This window comes from Rissa tridactyla, chromosome 1 (assembly GCF_028500815.1).
Source record: "Rissa tridactyla isolate bRisTri1 chromosome 1, bRisTri1.patW.cur.20221130, whole genome shotgun sequence".
Lineage (NCBI taxonomy): Eukaryota > Metazoa > Chordata > Aves > Charadriiformes > Laridae > Rissa > Rissa tridactyla.
The window spans coordinates 10,810,777-10,828,793 of record NC_071466.1 but is presented as its reverse complement, the minus strand read 5'-3'; the positions used below and the strand labels follow the sequence as shown (position 1 = coordinate 10,828,793).

At 50.1% G+C, this 18,017-nt stretch overlaps 1 protein-coding gene across 1 annotated transcript in view; it reads right to left on the bottom strand.

Annotated features, from left to right (window-relative positions):
- The window catches only part of LOC128901949 (neuronal acetylcholine receptor subunit alpha-10-like), a 65,219-nt gene that overhangs the window by 44,651 nt on the left and 2,551 nt on the right, over positions 1–18,017 (bottom strand). The window contains exons 2-4 of the mRNA XM_054184146.1: positions 4,486–4,637; positions 3,857–4,121; positions 1,161–1,165 (exon numbers count right to left, since the gene is read on the bottom strand). Coding sequence (XP_054040121.1) covers positions 1,161–1,165; positions 3,857–4,121; positions 4,486–4,637 — 422 coding nt within the window. The remainder of the gene's footprint in view (positions 1–1,160; positions 1,166–3,856; positions 4,122–4,485; positions 4,638–18,017) is intronic.

Below are 18,017 nucleotides of genomic sequence, written 5' to 3'. Positions count from 1 at the left end.
CCTGGATTATTAATTCCTGGTGTATTAATCCTTTTCCTTGAGAATTTATTAAACCCCTTTCTTCCCAAATTTTTCCAAAAGTATGCACTACGCCAAAGGCATATTTTGAATCCGTATATATGGTTCCAATTTTACCTTTTAAAAGTTGCAAGGCTCTTAATACAGCATGTAGTTCACAAGCCTGTGCAGACCAACTAGGACTCAGAGGTCCTGATTCTATTACACTAAATGTTTTCCCATCAATGATTGCAAATGCTGATTTTCTCTTTCCTTCAACTACCCGGGATGATCCATCTACAAATAGCTTTTCTCCTTCTCCAAGTTCTTCCTCATCTAAATCTGGTCTGATTTTTGTTTGCTCCTCAATGTTGTAAAGACAATCATGATTTATTTTGTCACTCGGCTCCCCATACAAAAACTGTGCTGGATTCTGCACGCTTGTTACCTCGAGTTCCAGTTTGGGAGAGGAAATTAGGATGCCTTTATATTTTAGGAGCCGGGGCATCTGTTATCCATTTGTCAGCTTTTTGTTGCAAAATTCCCCTGATGTTGTGAGGTGATAATACCCTCAATTCTCCTCCAAAGGTAATTTTATGGGCTTCCTCTACCAAAAGGGCTGCGGCTACTACCACTTGAAGGCAGGTAGGCCAACCCCTACTTACAGGGTCCAGGAGTTTAGATAAGTATCCCACAGGTTTCTTTCTTCCTGCCCATTCTTGTGCTAATACCCCAAATGCGGTCCCTTCATCAACATTGATAAATAGATAAAATGGTTTCTTTACATCTGGCAGGCTCAAAACTGGGGCATTTACTAAATCAGTTTTTAGTGTTTCTAATTGTTTATCATCATCCTCCGACCATTTCAATAATCCATCCTTAGTTAATTTGGTATAGAGGAACTTCACCTTTTTGCTATAGTTCTCAATCCATTGCCTGCAATAGCCAAAGAGACCTAATAATTGCCTAACCTGTCTTTTAGTTCTAGGAGCCGGTAATGACAATATGCCATTCACCCTTTCGGGGTCTAATTTCTTAGTTCCCTTGCTTAGTCTGTGTCCCAGATATTTTACTTCTTTCTCAACAAATTGTAGTTTTGATTTTGATACCTTCAATCCTTGTAAACTCAAAAAATTTAGTAACTTAATACTTTCCTGCCTCACTTTTTCTTCGCTATCACCAGCTAGGAGCAAATCATCCACAGATTGGACCAGTGTGACTCCTTCACTTAACTCATACCCCTTCAGGATTTGTTCTAAGGCTTGTCCGAACAAGTTCGGAGATTCGGTAAACCCTTGGGGCAATACCGTCCGCCGTAATTGTTTCCGATGGTTATCTGGGTCTTCCCATTCAAAAGCAAAGTAATCTCGGCAATCTTCTTTGAGAGGGCATGCCCAGAATGCATCCTTCAGATCTATTACACTATACCATTGATTATCGGGCCCTATTTGACTCAGGAGGGTGTGTGGATTCGCCACCACCGGGAATCTAGCTATTGTTCTCTGGTTAATTTCTCATAAGTCATGTACTAACCTATATTTTCCATCCGGCTTTTTTTTTTCGTTTGTTTGTTTTTTTGTTTTTTTTTTTTCAGGCAGGATGGGAGTATTAAAAGGAGACATACAGGGTTCTAGCAACCCCTTTTCAAGTAATCTTTGGATCTCAGGTTTCAAACCTAGCCTCCCTTCTCTAGGAAGGGGGTATTGTTTTATTCTGACTGGTATTTCTGGGTTCCTTATTGTTACTGAAAAGGGTTCAATATCTAACTTACCTACTGTTTCCGGGGTGTACCAGACTTCAGGATTTATTTTCTCTTCATCTATTACTCGTAAGGGACACAGTTTAATTTTTTTTAGTGTTTCATTTTTTACTTCTAAGCCAATTCCTAATTCAATCATCAAATCTCAGCCCAATAAATTATAGTCTGCTTCAGGCATGAGTAGCAGGGACCCCACCCCTACCTTAGAATGGGTTTCAAAAAACACATCCTTTATTACGGGTATTCCAAAAGGTTCTCCTTTTGCTCCAATAACCTGTGTAGTCGCCGAGGATATTTTACATCCTTGGGGCAATTTTTGAACGGTAGATCTTTCTGCTCCCGAGTCCACTAGGAACTCAATTTCTTGTTGCTGGGGACCCACTTTTAGTTTTATCAAGGGCTCTCGTGGTTTTTTTTTTTTGTTTTTTTTGTTTTTTTTTCCTCGGGTTCCCAGCAAATAGAGCCCCTGACACCCCTAGTCTTTGAACATTTTCTCATCCATCATTCTCTTTCTGCAGTCCTTTTTAACATGCCCTTTTCCTCCACAATAAAAACAAACCACAGTTCCCCATTCTCTCCCTCTTAAAGGTTTTCGGGTCTCCTGTCTTATCTGGCGAGCTTCAAACCCTTTTCCAGGGGTTGACGTCCTTTGCCCTTCTCTGACTGCAGCTACCAACATTCTGGCTTGTTTCTTATGTATTTCCTCCTCCCTGCGGACATACACTTTCTGGGCTTCCCTTAACAATTCATCCAAACCCCTATCCTGCCAATCCTCCACTTTCTCCAGCTTCTTTCTAATGTCCGTCCATGATTTAGCTACAAATTGGTTTTTTTCCTACCCCCCTGTTTCTTCTCTCTCAAGTGATATAGATTTACTCTAGTCTCTGACCTTATCCACAAGTGTGCATATTCACTCTCCTCCAGGCTAAAGGGTTCCTTAGAATTAACATAAATATGTAAAGCCTGGCATATCCAATCTTCAAAGGACCCAAAACCGGGCCAATACAGGTGGTCACTTCTAATTTGTTTCCCACCCCAAACTTCCATACAATAACGTATCATTTTTGCTTTATCCTTACCCTGCCTAGAAGGGTAATCATCCCAATATTTAATCATTAATCCTAACAAACTGTCTGGCGGTATCTGGGGTAACCTAACCTTAGGCACCGACCCACCCATGGGATCAGAAGGCTTGCTTTTCTTCTGTCCCATCTTCCGGAGTGCCTTCACACACGCACACAATCTTTTCCCCCTGTTCGTGGCCCAGTCCCTCGCGGGAGATGGGAACCGCACTACTAAGGGGTCCGCACTTGCTTCGTCCTCAAGTGGGCGTCTCACACAGGCACACTCCAGGATACCCAACCCCAACCGAACGGATCACCGGCCTATACTTACTCACTCCTGAGTCTTCGTTCGGGTCTTCGTGCACAAAGTTTACAGGGTTGCCGGCTTTTATTTGCTTGCTGCCGAATTTCGAGTTCGTCGGTAGAGGTTTTGGGTGTAAAAACCCCCAACAGGGGCCGCTTACTCAGCGGGGCGCCCCCCTGTGAGGTTTACAGCCAAATTGCCTCTATCCGAGTCACGGCACCAAATTTGTTATAGATTGTGGCCCAATAATTGACAGGAACCAGTCCAATTAATCAAATTAGTTTATTAAGCAAGCGGCAGCAAGCAAAACAGCGCTGGGCGGCCGGGGAGTCTTTGCTCCGCCAACGGCGCACAGCCACTTCCCGAAAGTAGTTGATTATATACTCTTCTGGTTCCCGTATATGTGTCAATCCTGGTATATTCTGTGTCTGAGCGACGTGTTGCTAGGGGGTCGGTCTTGTCCCGCCTCCTGATGGTGGTGGGGCTGAAGGCTCCTCATCTTTATCAGTGTCCTTGGGGAGACTCTTTTCAGCTTATCTCACAACTTAGCTCTTCCCTTTGAAGTGTTAAAACACACCAGATGCCTGTGATTTAGGCCTTGAGGTATCAAAGTGCACCAGATAGCACGCTGGATGCCTGCGATTTAAGTATGTGAAGAGTCGAAACAGTGTAAGTTTTCACCAGCCTTTAAGAAAGCCTGATTTGATTAACAAACATGATTCTATTTATTACAGCCGGCATGCCCAGCGCCTCCCACTCCACGTTCTCCACGAAGTCCGTCAGGTCCCCGGTGTCCAGCCGGTTGCGGAGGTCGATCTGGTTCCCGTTGTAGGTCCAGGAGCCGAAGGTGAGGCGGCACCGCTGCCCGTCAAAGGGGAAGTAGGAGACATCCACCTTGCAGGAGCTCTTGGTGATGGCGGGTGAGTCCCACGTGATGTGCCCGTCGGAGCGCAGCACCACGTTGGTCTCCACCGAGCCGCCAAAGCCGTCGTCGGTGCTGGGGGAGGGATCGCTGTGGGGCCAGGATGGCCCCGAGCCCCACGTGGGGCAAGGGTCTGCGGGGCCGGGGCCGAGCACTGGTCCCCAACCCCGTGTCCCCTCCCCACGTCACCCCCAGGAAGAGGGGGCTCGCTGCCCCTGGTCACCCCCGTGGTGGCACATCCCAGCTGCCAGGTGGGTGGCACACCAGGCTGATGCCAGCACCTCCTGCCGCCGCCTTCTCACCCAGTCGAGGTGACCGTCTCCCCACATCCCCCACACCAGGACCCCCCTGCTCCCCGTTGGCAACACCCCCAGCCCCAGCCTCAGCCCCCCCAGCTCCGGGAGCAGCCGGGGGGTGGGGGAGGGCGAGCAGCACCCACTCGTTGTAGAGGATGATGATGTGCGGCCGCCAGACGTAGCTGCTGGGGATGCGGATGCTGTCGATGCCGCCGTAAGCATCCTTGTCCCAGGCGAGGTGGGCGTCCAGCCAGGCCTGACGGACCCACAGGTAGGAGGTGAGGACCTGGTCCCTCTCCTCCTGCCGAGGGCAGAGGGTGGGGGACGGGGACAGGGACAGACCTCGCTGCCCCCCTGTGGAATAAATACTACATTGGCTAAAAACACAAAAGTACAGCATTGTTCACACAGGAAGGAAAAGTAGAAAATCAAGAGGCTTCTGAGGGAGAAAACAGCTGCAGCTGGCATGAAGAATACAACACCTGTGGTTCCCTGATAAGCTACATGAGGTACGGGACGGGATGCAATTATTCCGCGGCTTTACCTTAGGATGTATAGCGGATACGGGAATGGGATGATACCAGGAAACAGATAAGCTGCCAATTAGCTGCCCGCTCCATACTCGGAGCCAACATTTTGCCAAATTTTGATGAAATGCTGTCCTTTGTGCGAACTTTGCTCGTTAGAATGTCATTATAATACCAAAACACACCTCCACCCCGAAGGCTACCCGCCTCCAAGGTGCGACCGCTCCTTCTTGAGCCTGCACCCTGAGCTTCTCGTAAACTAGACCTTTAATTGTGAAGCGAGAAAAATTTACACCACTCATGGTAAAAGTATGTACGACTAAAGTCACTCAAACTCCACCTCGAAGATAACAAATAGTAGAAAAATAGCCCGAGAGAGGGGGGATACCCAGGGAAGACACCATCGCAAAGAATTCCATCACTGACTTCTGGGAGCAGGCGACGGGCTGAGCCTCTCTTCCCCCCATAGGGACGCCTTTGGGTAAGACTTAGATTATACCGAGGGCTTCCTCGGGAAACTTAGAAATTTCTCTAGAGACTCTCTTTTCTACATGTATAGCCAGGCTGTATCGTTAGAACTTTGTCCCGCGTTTTGTAGATGTAACAATACTTTCATTTGCACGTGCTTTGCAGACAGTGTATTTATCACCGGCTGCCCTAAGAACCTATCTATCTGTTGCTTAAATAAACTGCACTTTTTGAAGTAGCTTGTCCTTTTAGTTTCTCACCGAACGCGACCAAAGACTCGAGAGTGGCCGTGCTAGTTCATGAGCACGACTGGACTGAAGGTGCAGTCCAGTAGTAGTGTATCCATCCAGCCAGCCAGCCAGCCTGTCCAGGGCCCTCTGTAGAGCCTTCCTTCCTCAAGCCAATCAACACTCCCACCTAGTTTGGTGTCGTCTGCGAACTTACTGAAGGTGCACACAATCCGCTCATCCAGATCATTGATAAAGATATTAAACAAAACTGGCCCCAAAACTGAGCCCTGAGGGACACCACGGGTGACCGGCTGCCAAGAGGATTTCACCCCACTAACCACAACTCTCTGGGCACGGCCATCCAGCCAGTTTTTAACCCAGCAAAGAGTACACTTGTCTATGCCACGATTCGCCAGCTTCTCCAGGACAATGCTGTGGGGGACGGTGTCAAAGGCCTTACCAAAGTCCAGAGAGACAACGTCCACAGCCTTCCCCGCATCCAACAGGCGGCTCACATGGTCATAGAGAGAGATCAGGTTGTTAAGCAGGACCTCCCTTTCCTAAACCCATGCTGGCTGGCCCTGATTCCGTGGCTGCCCCGCACTTGCCGTGAGAGCTCACTCAAGATGATCCTCTCCATGATCTTCCCTGGTACCGACGTCAGGCTCACAGGCCCGTAGTTCCCCGGATCCTCCTTCCGACCCTTCTTGTAGATGGGCGTCACATTAGCCACCCTCCAGTCATCTGGTACCTGCCCTGTTGACCAGGATTGTTGATAAATGATGGAGAGAGGCGTGGTGAGCTCTCTCGCCAGCTCCCTGAGTACTCTTGGGTGAATCAGTCGGGACGGACAAACGACAAGACTCTCCTTGAAGAGTTAAGTTAAGCTCTCTCTTTATTACAAACTTGGCTTTCTTATATATCTAATCTTTTGTTCATGTGTTCTTTCTACGCATTAGCGTAGCTTCCTCAAATAATGTCTGCCCTAGGTTTGTCCATTGCGTTACACTAAATGCCGTAACCGACGTTACTTCTACTCCCTCTTCCTTTCCCCACAATAGCATTTTTCGCAAGGTCACTTCAGGGAGGATTACGCCCTGCCGCTTTAACAGCAGCGTCCATGTGGAGAGTACAGTCTGCTCTTCCTTAGTTAACTTCTCTCCCATGTCCCCAGTGGCTCACCTACTACAGGTGTCTTCTGAAATATGATCCGGATCCGTCAACAGCTCTGCCCGCTGTCTTCAGCTTCACTGGGCTCCGTCCCCACGACTATTTCCAGTCGTCTTCTTCCTCAGTATCACGTCGGGGTCACCAATTGTCGTTTCAGTCGGGACGGACAAACGACAAGACTCTCCTTGAAAAGTTAAGTTAAGCTCTCTCTTTATTACAAACTTGGCTTTCTTATATATCTAATCTTTTGTTGACACTCCGTTCACGTGTTCTTTCTACGCTTTCAATTGGTTAGGTTACATAGCACACGCGCTCGTAGCTACAATACGATTGGTTATTGAAATCCTGTTCGCATTGCTCAAAATCTGGCTTCCTCACAGCCTAACTCTCCTTCTTCTCTGAAGCGATCTTCTTCTTTCTCCTTTTTGTTACTTTGCCCTTATATGACGCAACTCGCGGCCTTCTTACGGCTACACTGCAATCTCTATCTCTTCTGTCAAAGGGTCTACGGGCCCGCCGCATCCCCCAACATGTATGTTATTGCATGCCTTAGTAGATTGCTCTGTGTTATGCCCTGCGAGACTAAAATGAACCCAGCAGAAGCGGTCTCCTGAGCAAGGGGGTGGAATATGGGAAAGCAACGGCAGATCGGCGAGGAGGATTGTAAATACACTCAAGGGACTCGCACCTGGGTGCTGGAAAACACATATATCACACCAATCGTTATTCAGTCTCGGGTGCTGGCAAGAAAAACGTTTGGATGACATAAGCCTGTGATGGACTCACAGACACCTCATCTAGCTGCTTGAGAATCTTGGCCTGTTGTGGAAGAAGATCAAAGCACAGTACCAGCAAGAACAGGGAGTCCGCATGCGCTCTTGCTAACGAGGACTCTTTTGCTGCCAAGGATTCGTGATAACAAGGACTCTCTTGCTGCCAAGGATAAGTTTAACAATGCTACTAGTACCGCTATTTCTGAGTTGTTGCTGGATGTAGATAGTATTCGATATGCGATGTTGCAAAACAGAACTGCTACTGATTTTTTGCTTTCAGCTCACAGACATGGTTGTCAAGATTTTAAAGGACTGCATTGTATGAATCTAAGTGACCACTCCAAATCCATCCATGCCCAGTTGCAGGAACTGCACCGACCGAACCAGCAACTTGTGGAGACCACTGGGTGAAATCTCTTTGCTGGCTGGACTTGGGGGTGGGGTTGGTTGAAGCAAATTATACTCATTGCCTGTGTGGAAGGAATTTGTCTGTTATGTTTAGTATGCTGTTTGCCGTGTGTAATAAGCATTATACGATCAGTTGTAAATGCCGCTTTGCATCGTACCCTCGTACGAGTTGTAGAATATGTTGCTCTAAAAACTATGTGTGTATCCATGAGAACCCGACCTTCACAGAAGAAGCTAAGACGGGATTACAACAATGTAGTCACGTATCAGACAGCCGCTGTTAGCAAAGCTGGATCATGAGTTTGGTGAGACTCGCTGCATACGCTGGCCACGCGTGCAGCGACTCTGGCCTGTACTTTTCTACTCAGTCCAGTGCAGGAGAGTCTGGTGGGACTTGCTGCGTGCACTGGCCACGCGTGCAGTGACTCTAGCCTGTACTTCTCCACTCAGTCCAGTGCAGGATATAAGGGGGCTGTCTCGGGTCAGAGACGGGGAGAGAGACATGAGCGAGGGGGAGAGAGACATGAGCGCACTTTGAAGATACAGGGGATGCCCTGAAGCACTGTGTCTGCCCCCGCCCCCCCCCCCATAAGTTCTATGTTCATTAACCCCAACAGCTCCGAAGGCATTACAGCATGTTGCAAGATAAGATATAGTCTACTACTGCTGCAAGACGCATTGAACACCTTCCTACAAGAATTTCAACTTTATGCCCTGATAGGACAGTGGGATGATGCACTCGCAAAGAGCCTGACTGCACTAGAGTGGGTATTTTTGCCACATACCTTTTCAAAACCAGTAACTACGATGATTGAAATGTTACCGCGATTGTTTTTCCAGGGTCGTTTGTGCTGTCAGCAGCTTTCTGGAATGGATCCAAGCCACATACATGTCCCCACCAAAAAGGATGACCTTGACCCTTGGTTAGCACAAAGTCTTAACCTCCTTAGTACATTATATTGGGCAAATAAATTATTCTTTCCCCTGGCACAGACTATTACAGTCACTTTCACAAATTCCTTTACAGCCGCGCATCCTGCTAGCACCAAAGCCTCTTGATGGCACCTGTTCGGTGTTTGCAGATGGTTCAGGGACACAGTAAAGGCTTTGGACTTATTTCAACAGGAACTGCTAAATGTAGGCAGAATCTCAATGTGTTACTGGTATTGTTCAAAGACTTGAAGGAGCATTTCTAAAACAAGTAGAGAACCAATGGTTATTTAGTCTCTTACTGCAATTACTGTTGCTTTTATGAAAAAGACTGTTTCCTTATTTTATTGTCCAGATACGCTCTCATAGCTGTTTACTTGGCCCGTTAACTGAGGGAAACACAGTTGCGGATTATCACACTGTTGGTAACAACTCCCAACATTATGCAGCAAGCTAAAATGTCGCATGATTTTTTTTCATCAAAATGCAAAGGCATTGAGGAAGCAATTTTCTTTGACACAACAACAAGCACGTGATACTGTGTGAACGTGTGCCGGTTGTCAGCAGCTGGCTCCTCTGCCATCCTTTGCGGGGGTTAACCCACGAGGGCTTACGCCTGATGAACTTTGGCAATCCGATGTTACGCGCATTATGGAATTTGGACATGTTTCAGTTGATTTGTTTTCTCACTTTGTTGTAGCTACTGCTCATACAGGAGAGAAGGCTTGTGATGTTATTCGACGTTGGTTGCAATGCATCGCAGTCGTGGGAGTACCGAAAACTATAAAAACTGATAATGAACCAGCTTATGTGTCCGCTAAAGTACAGGTCTTTTTTTTTTTACAGATATGAGGTATTAAACATGTCACCAGTATTCCTCATTCCCCGACTGGGCAAGCAATTGTGGAGCGTATGCATCATACTTTAAAAACCATGCTTGCTAAACAAAAAAGGGGGAATCCCGTAGGTATGACACCTCAAGAGTGAGTGTATAAAGCAACTCATGTTTTAAGTTTTCTAAACATGTCTTCTTTGTCATCCACAGCAGTAGAGCGACATTTTGTAAGAAGTGTTGAATGGCCTGAACAACCAAAGGTGTATTATAAGCACCCTAAATCGGGGTGCATGCTAACCACAGATAATACTGCAACAAATAGAAGTTGCGAGCAAGACAATTCTGTAATGATTTGTACTTCTCATCCGTCTCTTTGCTTCGGCTCAAAATGCAAGTATACAAGAATGTAATCAATCTTATTGTGTAAAGTTAATGCTAGTAAGGTATAAAACAGCAGTAATATGGATAGGGAATCGGCAAAACGCATTAAAAACACGTCTTTCTCTGTATTGTGATTGGGAGTACAACTCTCGAAGACTTTGTGTTACATCTCTCCCCTGGAATACGTTGCTACATGGCTGAGAAATGGTTAAACACCATCTCCAAGGTGCTTTTGACATGTCGTTGCAAGAAAATATTCGTCCTTTACATGACCAGCTAAAAGCTCAAATACTAAACATTCAAGACTTAATGAACCGCAATGTATTTGAAATATTACAAAAGGATTTCTCGTGGGTAAATCCAAAGAAATTGGCTTTCTGGGCTAAGTTTAGGAATCTGGGTATTTATTGCCTTAGCAGGGTTCTTCTTGATTCTGTTTTTAATTGTGTTCAGTATGATATATAACCTGCTAAGAGCGTCACAACGAGTAGAAGCACGAGTCATGGCCACCTTGTTAATAAATGGTCTGGTGTTAAACAAAAAAGGGGGAGATGGGGCAGATCTACGAGCAGAGGCCTGCGTACGGCCAAAGACACAGTGAGCAGAGCACACAGTAAACACAGAGCCAAGAGAACAGTTCGTACCTTCACTCCATCCTGTGACGACCATATAACGTTCCCGAATCTCGGACAAAGAATAGGGCTAAGTATTCTTCCTTCGCTGGGAACAGCCATGGCATTGAATATGTTGAATAAGATAGGGTGTTGGGCAAGTAAACAGATAAACCTTACAACTGAAATCATATCTAGCTTGCTCACTGATGTTGATAGCATTCAGCATGCTACGTTGCAAAATCGAGCGGCTATTGATTTTTTGCTGTTAGCTCAGGGTCATGGATGTGAAGATTTTGAAGGTATGTGTTGCATGAACCTTTCCAACCACTCATCATCCATTCATAAGCAGTTGCGGGATCTGAAGGATAACATGTCCAAATTAAAAGTGGTCAAAAAGGTTTCGATGATTGGTTAAGCTCATGGGGTATAACGGGATGGTTATCAGATTTACTAAAGCAAGGGCTCATGCTATTGTTGGTTATATTACTATTGGTTATGGTAGCCTCGTGTGTTCTCCGCAAAGTGACTGACATGATAGAAAATGTCATGCATAAGGTCTGGCTGGCTCAAGAAGAAAAAGGGGGGATTGTAGGAATGTGTCTGAGAGAAAATGGTCACGTGAGCCAGCCTCCCTACTATGAGAGATTAGAGCAAGAGCAAAACAGGTGGTAGAAGATGGAATCAGTACATGGCAAAAACGGGAACTGAGAAGGCAGAAAACATGTTGTGCTAATGACTAAGCAATTTACTATGCGAATTCTTGTAACCAATCTGCTGTGTGAACGAACTGCATGGACAGCGCGTGGACAGCGTAACTAGCTAATCAGAAATAAGCGAGTCGCGTGTACGGCGACAACACAGGGTATAAAAGGTGATGATCTGTGCTTAATAAACGGCTTCTGTTGGTTCACATTGGATCGTCTGGAGGCCAGTTATTTCTCCTCACCTAGCCAGCCTCGGAGCAGATCTCTGGGCGGTAGTCTTAAATAGTCGTTTAGCCCTAAACAAGACCTGCAACGTATTCAAGAGACATAACACTAGGAACATGCTGGTTTGAGCATCCCAAGGATATTCAAAATTCTCAAAAGCTGTCATGCCTGACCCGAAGGAGAAAAGCCGTTTCCATCAGAGGTGACACGATAAGGGAATGACTGAGACAAAGAGGCTCCAGCAAAGGCTTGTAGAACATCTCTTATCACACAGACAAAAGGACAAAGTGATTCCTACTGGATTAGCGTCTGGAAGGGTAGTCATACATTTAACCAGGGCTAATGACATTGAGCAATTTTTTTACCAAAAAGGAAAGAAATCAACCAGTCAGATAATCCCTTTAGGTGTAGCATAAAGAGAAGCAAACAGCGGCAGGACATGCGGCAAGAATTTTAGGCGCCTCGCACAGACTGTAAACCCTGGAGTACCCAACCAACGGGAAAGAGGGGAGGGAAAAATTGGGCCGGGATTAGGAAATAAAAAGGTGTGGTGTTTCAAGAACGGAAAGTGTGCCTACTTGCTAGGTCACCCGCTCTTGCAAGAGCGTGAATAAAAATGTGCCTCCCAGAGGATTCTGCCTGAGCCTATTTCATTCGGACCGGAACTTATTTCTCCCACCATTCTGTGTGTCCAGAGAAGGGCAAGGGAGCTGCTGAGGGCTCTGGAGCACAGGCCACGGCGCCGGGCCCTCAGCCGCCCCACAGCCGGGCGCAGCCCCGCCGCAGGCCCCGGCCCCGGCACCGGCCCGGCCCACAGCGGCGGCTGATGGCGGCGCTCGGGGGTTCCCTCACAGGACGCGGCGGTGTTCCCCCGCCTCCGATTATTAACTGCTCCTAATTTTTCAGACAGGCAGAGATGATCTGTTACCGAGAATCCCAAGGGAGATCAAGAGAGACTTCTGGGCCTTGGGATGACTAGGAAAGGGCTCAGGAGCGCAAGTCGTGTTCTCCTCTGTCGTTGCAGGCCCAGGGAAGGATGAGGAAAGCAACAGGAAGAGCCAGCAGATCAATACCTGGCTGCGAGCCTGGTGTCAGTGGCAGGACTTTGGGGTTTTTGATCACAGCATGGTTTGACAGGACAGCAGGCCTGTTGGAGACAGATGGGATACACCTGCCTCAAAAGGGGAAAAGGATCCTTGCACAGGAGTTGGCAGGGCTCATCAAAGGGGCTTTCAAGTAGATTTGAAGGGGGAAAGGGATGAATCCGGCAGCAGAGACACAAGGGTCGTTGATGGGTTAGAAGCTACAGCTGCGCCTGGGAATGGTCAGGTAGGAGTGAAGCCTTCTTCCAGCAAAAAGGTGTCAGGACCAGTAGGCCAGCTGAAGTGCTTCCACACCAATGCCTGCAGCATGGGCAAGAAAGAGGAGGAGCTGGAAGCCATTGTGCAGCAGGACAGCTATGACATAGTCGCTGTCACGGAAACGTGGTGGGCTGACTCGCACGACTGGAGTGCTGCATTAGATGGCTACAAACCCTTCAGAAGGGACAGGCAAGGAAGGAGAGGAGGTGGGGTGGCCCTGTATGTTGGGGAGTGTTGTGAACATCGAGACCTTAATGATGGTAAACACTGGGGTTGAGTGTTTCTGGGTAAGAATGAGGGGGAGGGCCAACAAGGCTGATATGATGGTCTGTTATAGACTGCCCAACCAGGACAGAGAGGCAGGTGAAATATTCTGTAAGCAGGTGGGAGAAATCTCACGATTGCTGGCCCTTGCCCTGGTGGGAGACTTCAACCTACCAGATATCAGCTGGGAACACCATACAGCTGAGAGGGAAGAGTCTTGGAGGTTTCTGGGGTGTGTGGGGATAAATTCCTGACACAGCTGGTGGGGGAACGCACTAGGGAAGGAGCCCTGCTGGACCTGCTGTGTGTGAACAGAGAAGGACTTGTGGGGGATGTGATGTTGGAGGCCGTCTTGGGCACAGTGACCATGAAATGACAGAGTTTTTGATTCTTAGGGAAGCAAGGAAGGGTGCCAGCAGAACTGCCACCATGGGCTTCTGGAGGGGGGACTTTGGTCTTTTCAGGAGCCTGCTGGAGAGAGCCTTCCTCTAGGTTTGGCTCAACACCCAGAGGAGAAGTGAAAAACTGTCTTCTCAATGGAAGACGACAGCGAAGCTGAGCAGAGCCCCTGGGCTCACCTACCTGATGGCTGTCTGAGACGTGTCTTCCATTGGTCAGACGACAGGGACAGATGTAACGCTGCCTTGCTCTGTAAAAATGGAATTGGGCCCTGCACTCGGGATCCCTCCCTCCTCCACGAAAGATGAAACTGGAATTTGGACTACTGGGGGAAGCCCCGCCTTACCAAGAAAATACTCAATGGCTTTGGCTAGGCGGTTTTGTGATAAAACACATGGACGCGTGTGCGACGAGCGAGGGAAACAAGCAGTCGACTCAATATGAGTGATAAAGCAAGCTTCAGCTTTATTGCAGCTTCATCAGACTTTTATACTCTTATACTTAGATATGCCTATTTGTCTTACAACTATTGGCTGTGCGCTAAAGATTACATTATTCATACTCCTCCTACATGCAGTTTCTTGGGTCCAGGTTTGTTCCTGTTCTCTCACAGTCTACTTTCTCAAAGTTGTTTATCTGACTTAAGGAAGGTCAGCACGGCCTTCAGCATCTTTCTTATCAGCCTGACTCGGAATTCTCCATGCAGGCAGGCATAGCTTACTTCTGACAATCCTGCATGGCGCCGTGTCCGTTCTCATATAGCCATTCCTCAACACGGGTGACAATTTTTAACCAGATTGAGAAAAGGTGGACAGCCCCCGGAAGACATATGGCAGTAAAGGGGATTGTGAGTTCTTGGCCCACAGGTTGGAAGTTTTCCGGTGCAAAACCCAAGCAGGAGGCTGGAGGGCAACCGTGGTCATACTTCCCATTCCAAAGGCTGCAGATGGGTTATGCTGACGTGCCTCCTGTGGAAGGCGTTAAGCACCCGCTGGTAATCATGGATCAACCCTCAGGAGGAGTAGAAGCTTTTCCTACCAGGAAAGCTGATCCCCCAGGAATGGTCAAAGCACTTTTGTGGGAAATCATTCCCAGATACTGACTGAAATGAAACCAGAGGATCAGACAGGGGTTCTCATTTTTCAGCAGGAATACTAAATAATATCTATAAAAGTTCAGCCTGGAGAAGAGAAGATTGCGGGGAGACCTTGGAGCCCGTTCCAGCCCCTCAGGGGGCTCCAGGAAAGCTGGGGAGGGACTCTGGATGAGGGAGGGGAGCCATGGGACGAGGGGGAAGGGGTATCCACTGCAAGAGGGGAGACTGAGCTGAGATCTGAGGCAGAAATTCTTGGCTGTGAGGGCGGTGAGCCCCTGGCCCAGGTTGCCGAGAGAAGCTGTGGCTGCCCCATCCCTGGAGGGGTTCAAGGCCAGGTTGGCCGGGGCTTGGAGCAAGCTGGGCTGGTGGGAGGTGTCCCTGCCCAGGGCAGGGGGTGGCACTGGGTGGGCTTTAGAGGGCCCTTCCCACCCAAACCATGCCCTGAAAGGGTGGGGCCCTTCTTCTTCTCCTTTTCCCCTTCTCCTTCTCCCTCCCTTCTTGTTATGGTTTGAGAAACCCACCACAATTTCTTGTCCTTTAGACAACTACTCTCTCACCTGATGACCCCTCCCCACCCGGGAAGGGGAATTGGGGAAAAGCAAGGAAACAGGAGGGTTGCAATAGAAATAGATTTAATAGGATAAAACTAAAGAATTAACATTAATAATGCTAAAGAAGCAGTGTCGATCCCGATATCAATATAAAATACCCAAGGACTACACCCAGCCCATTCCATCAGCAGGAAGCCGTGCACTCCCAGCAGGGGACAGCCAATGGGGGACACTGCGAGCGCTGTGGCTTCGGGAGGAAGGGAAGGGCTCAGGGCTCCGAGACCGCGGCAAGGAGTTCTCTGGACCACCGCCATCAAGGGAGAGTCGAACTACACAGCAGACTTTATAATTTATATTGAACGTGATGTTCGTGCTATGAAATAGTCCTGTTGGCAGCTTGGGGCAAGTGCCCTCCTTCTCTTGCTCTTCCTCATCCCTTGCTGCGTGTCACCAAGGGGGGCCCTGACTGCCCTGTGATGTCACAAAGCGGGGCTCTGACTGCCCCACGATGTCACAAAGGGGGACGTGCCCCCCTGCCACACTATAAAAGGGGGACGCAGTCCCCACTGGAGCTGTCAGCGGATGCTGGGCACCGCAGTCTGGCATTGTCTGGGCAGACTGCAGCCTCGGCCTCTGACACCCCAGCAGTCTTGCGGGTCCCGTCACTGGGGACCCAGGAGGACACTGGGGAGCCGCATCGCGGTTCTGTGCTGGTGACTCGGAGCACCGCAGCCACACCGGAGTCGGTGCCATGGGGCGCTCTGACGCCGTGTCTCCCCTGGGCCCTCTCATCCTGATCGTGACAGGGCTCAGCATATTCTCATCCGTGCTGCAGAGCAAGCGGCTTCAGGTAGGTGACTGTTGCACCACACTGTGCTGCGGCATGGGGTGGCGAGGGATGGCATGGGGTGGTGTGGGGTGCCGTGGGGGGCTGTGGTGTGGGACTGGGAAGCGCTCCCGTCTCACCCAGCTCCTGGGGACCTTGCAGAAGTGGTGGAAGAAGAAGAGTAAGAAGAAGCGTCAGACAAGCAAGACAGGAGCCCGGCCAGAGAAGCAGAGCGGTGAGTGGCCCCAGTATGGAGCACCCTGCAAACGGCCGACACCCCACGGCAGCCCTGAGCCGGGGCTGTGCAGGGGGCTGCCGGCCGCTCAATCTGTCTCCTCCCGCTGCAGCTTCTCGGGCAGTGGATGGAAGAGTGGAGAAATCCCGGCCCAAGCAGGAGAAGCGGTGAGTGTGGGGGAGACCCCAGATGCTGCCCCAGACCCTCACCCCGTGCCCTGCCCCTGCCTGCGCTGGGCAGCCCTGCCCACCGGCCAAGGAGGGGTGCTGCCCGCGGGTCCCGCTGGGCTCCGGGGTGCAGCGGGGTCGCTTTCTCCTCCTCTGCAGGGCGAGTGTGGAGGACTCAAGTAGGAAGCCCCTCTCCCCACGGGCCCCGCTGGCCACCATGGACTCTCTGACAGACAGAGGCTCCTCTTCCTTCAGCTCCCTCTACTCCTTCCCAGAGCCCTGGCCTGGTGCGATGGCGGAGCTGGCAGCGCTCAACCGCTCAAGACCCCGCCATCCCCCCAGGGCTGTCAACGGGAGGGTGGAGGAGCCAGGGCCAGCCCTCTGCCAGGAGCCCCCACAGGAACTGCCTAGAAGGACCAATCAAGAGCCGGTCCCCAGGGAAAGCAGGGACAGGGCGCAGAGCCCTGTGCACACGCAGCCTTCACCCTGCAGCCCCCCAGCCATGGCCTCGGACCAAGGGGAGCTGGTCATGGAGCTCCTCCACTGTTTCGAGTGCACCCAGGAGATGGCCAGGCAGTGCTGTGAGATGCTGAAGGTGCTGCAGGCCCGTTGGCAAGGGGCAGCGGGAGCCTGTGACCAGAACCTCCCCGGGGAGCCCTTCCATCCCCTGGGCAGGATGGAGGTGCAGCAGCAGCTGGGGTCCACAGTGAAGCCCCAGCACCTGGGAGCGGAGCGGCCGTGGGTGGATGCAAACACGGATAAGGCTGAGGATGGGGACATGGACAAGGAGGAGGACACAGGACCAGAGAGAAGTGTGAAGGAGAAGGAAAGGAGCAGCCCTGTGGAGCTCGGCAGGGGGAGCCTGGCGGAAGTGAAGAGAAACAGCAAGATGGGGCCGGGCGAGAACAACTCCATGGGGCCAAGCACCAGCAGCCCCCCAGGCTCAGGCAGGAGCACCCCCATGGATGTGGAAGGGAGGACGGACAGGGCGCAGAGCCCCGTGAACGTGCAGCCGCTCACCAGCAGCCCCCTAGCCAAGGCCACAGACGAGAGGGAGCTCTACTTGGAGCTCTTGGACACTGTCAAGACCTTGGAGGAGGAGAGGCAGCACCACAGCGAGCCCGTGGACAGGGAGTGTGACCAGGCGTCCCCAGGGCTGTGCCCGCTAGGACGGTGCCTGTGTCACTGCTGCACCCGGCTCTGCCACCGCCTGAAGGACTGCTGGAGACGCTGCTGCCGGCTGCGCCGCGTCCGCTTCAGCAATTTCCCATAATGGGTGGGAAGTGTGGGGCCGGGAATCCCCTGGGGTGCCCCTCTTGTCAACCAATAAAAAAGTCAGTATTTTCTCTATCCCTGGTGCTGTGGTTCATCCACCCTTCCCGCAGCTGGGGGTGTTACCCCCTCAGTGCCCAACGCCAGTGCGACAGGCTGGCACCCACGAAACTCGGGGGGAGGTGGTGGCTGATACACCCCGATGGGTGTGTTGGCGCCTGACCCCTGTCCCAGTTGAA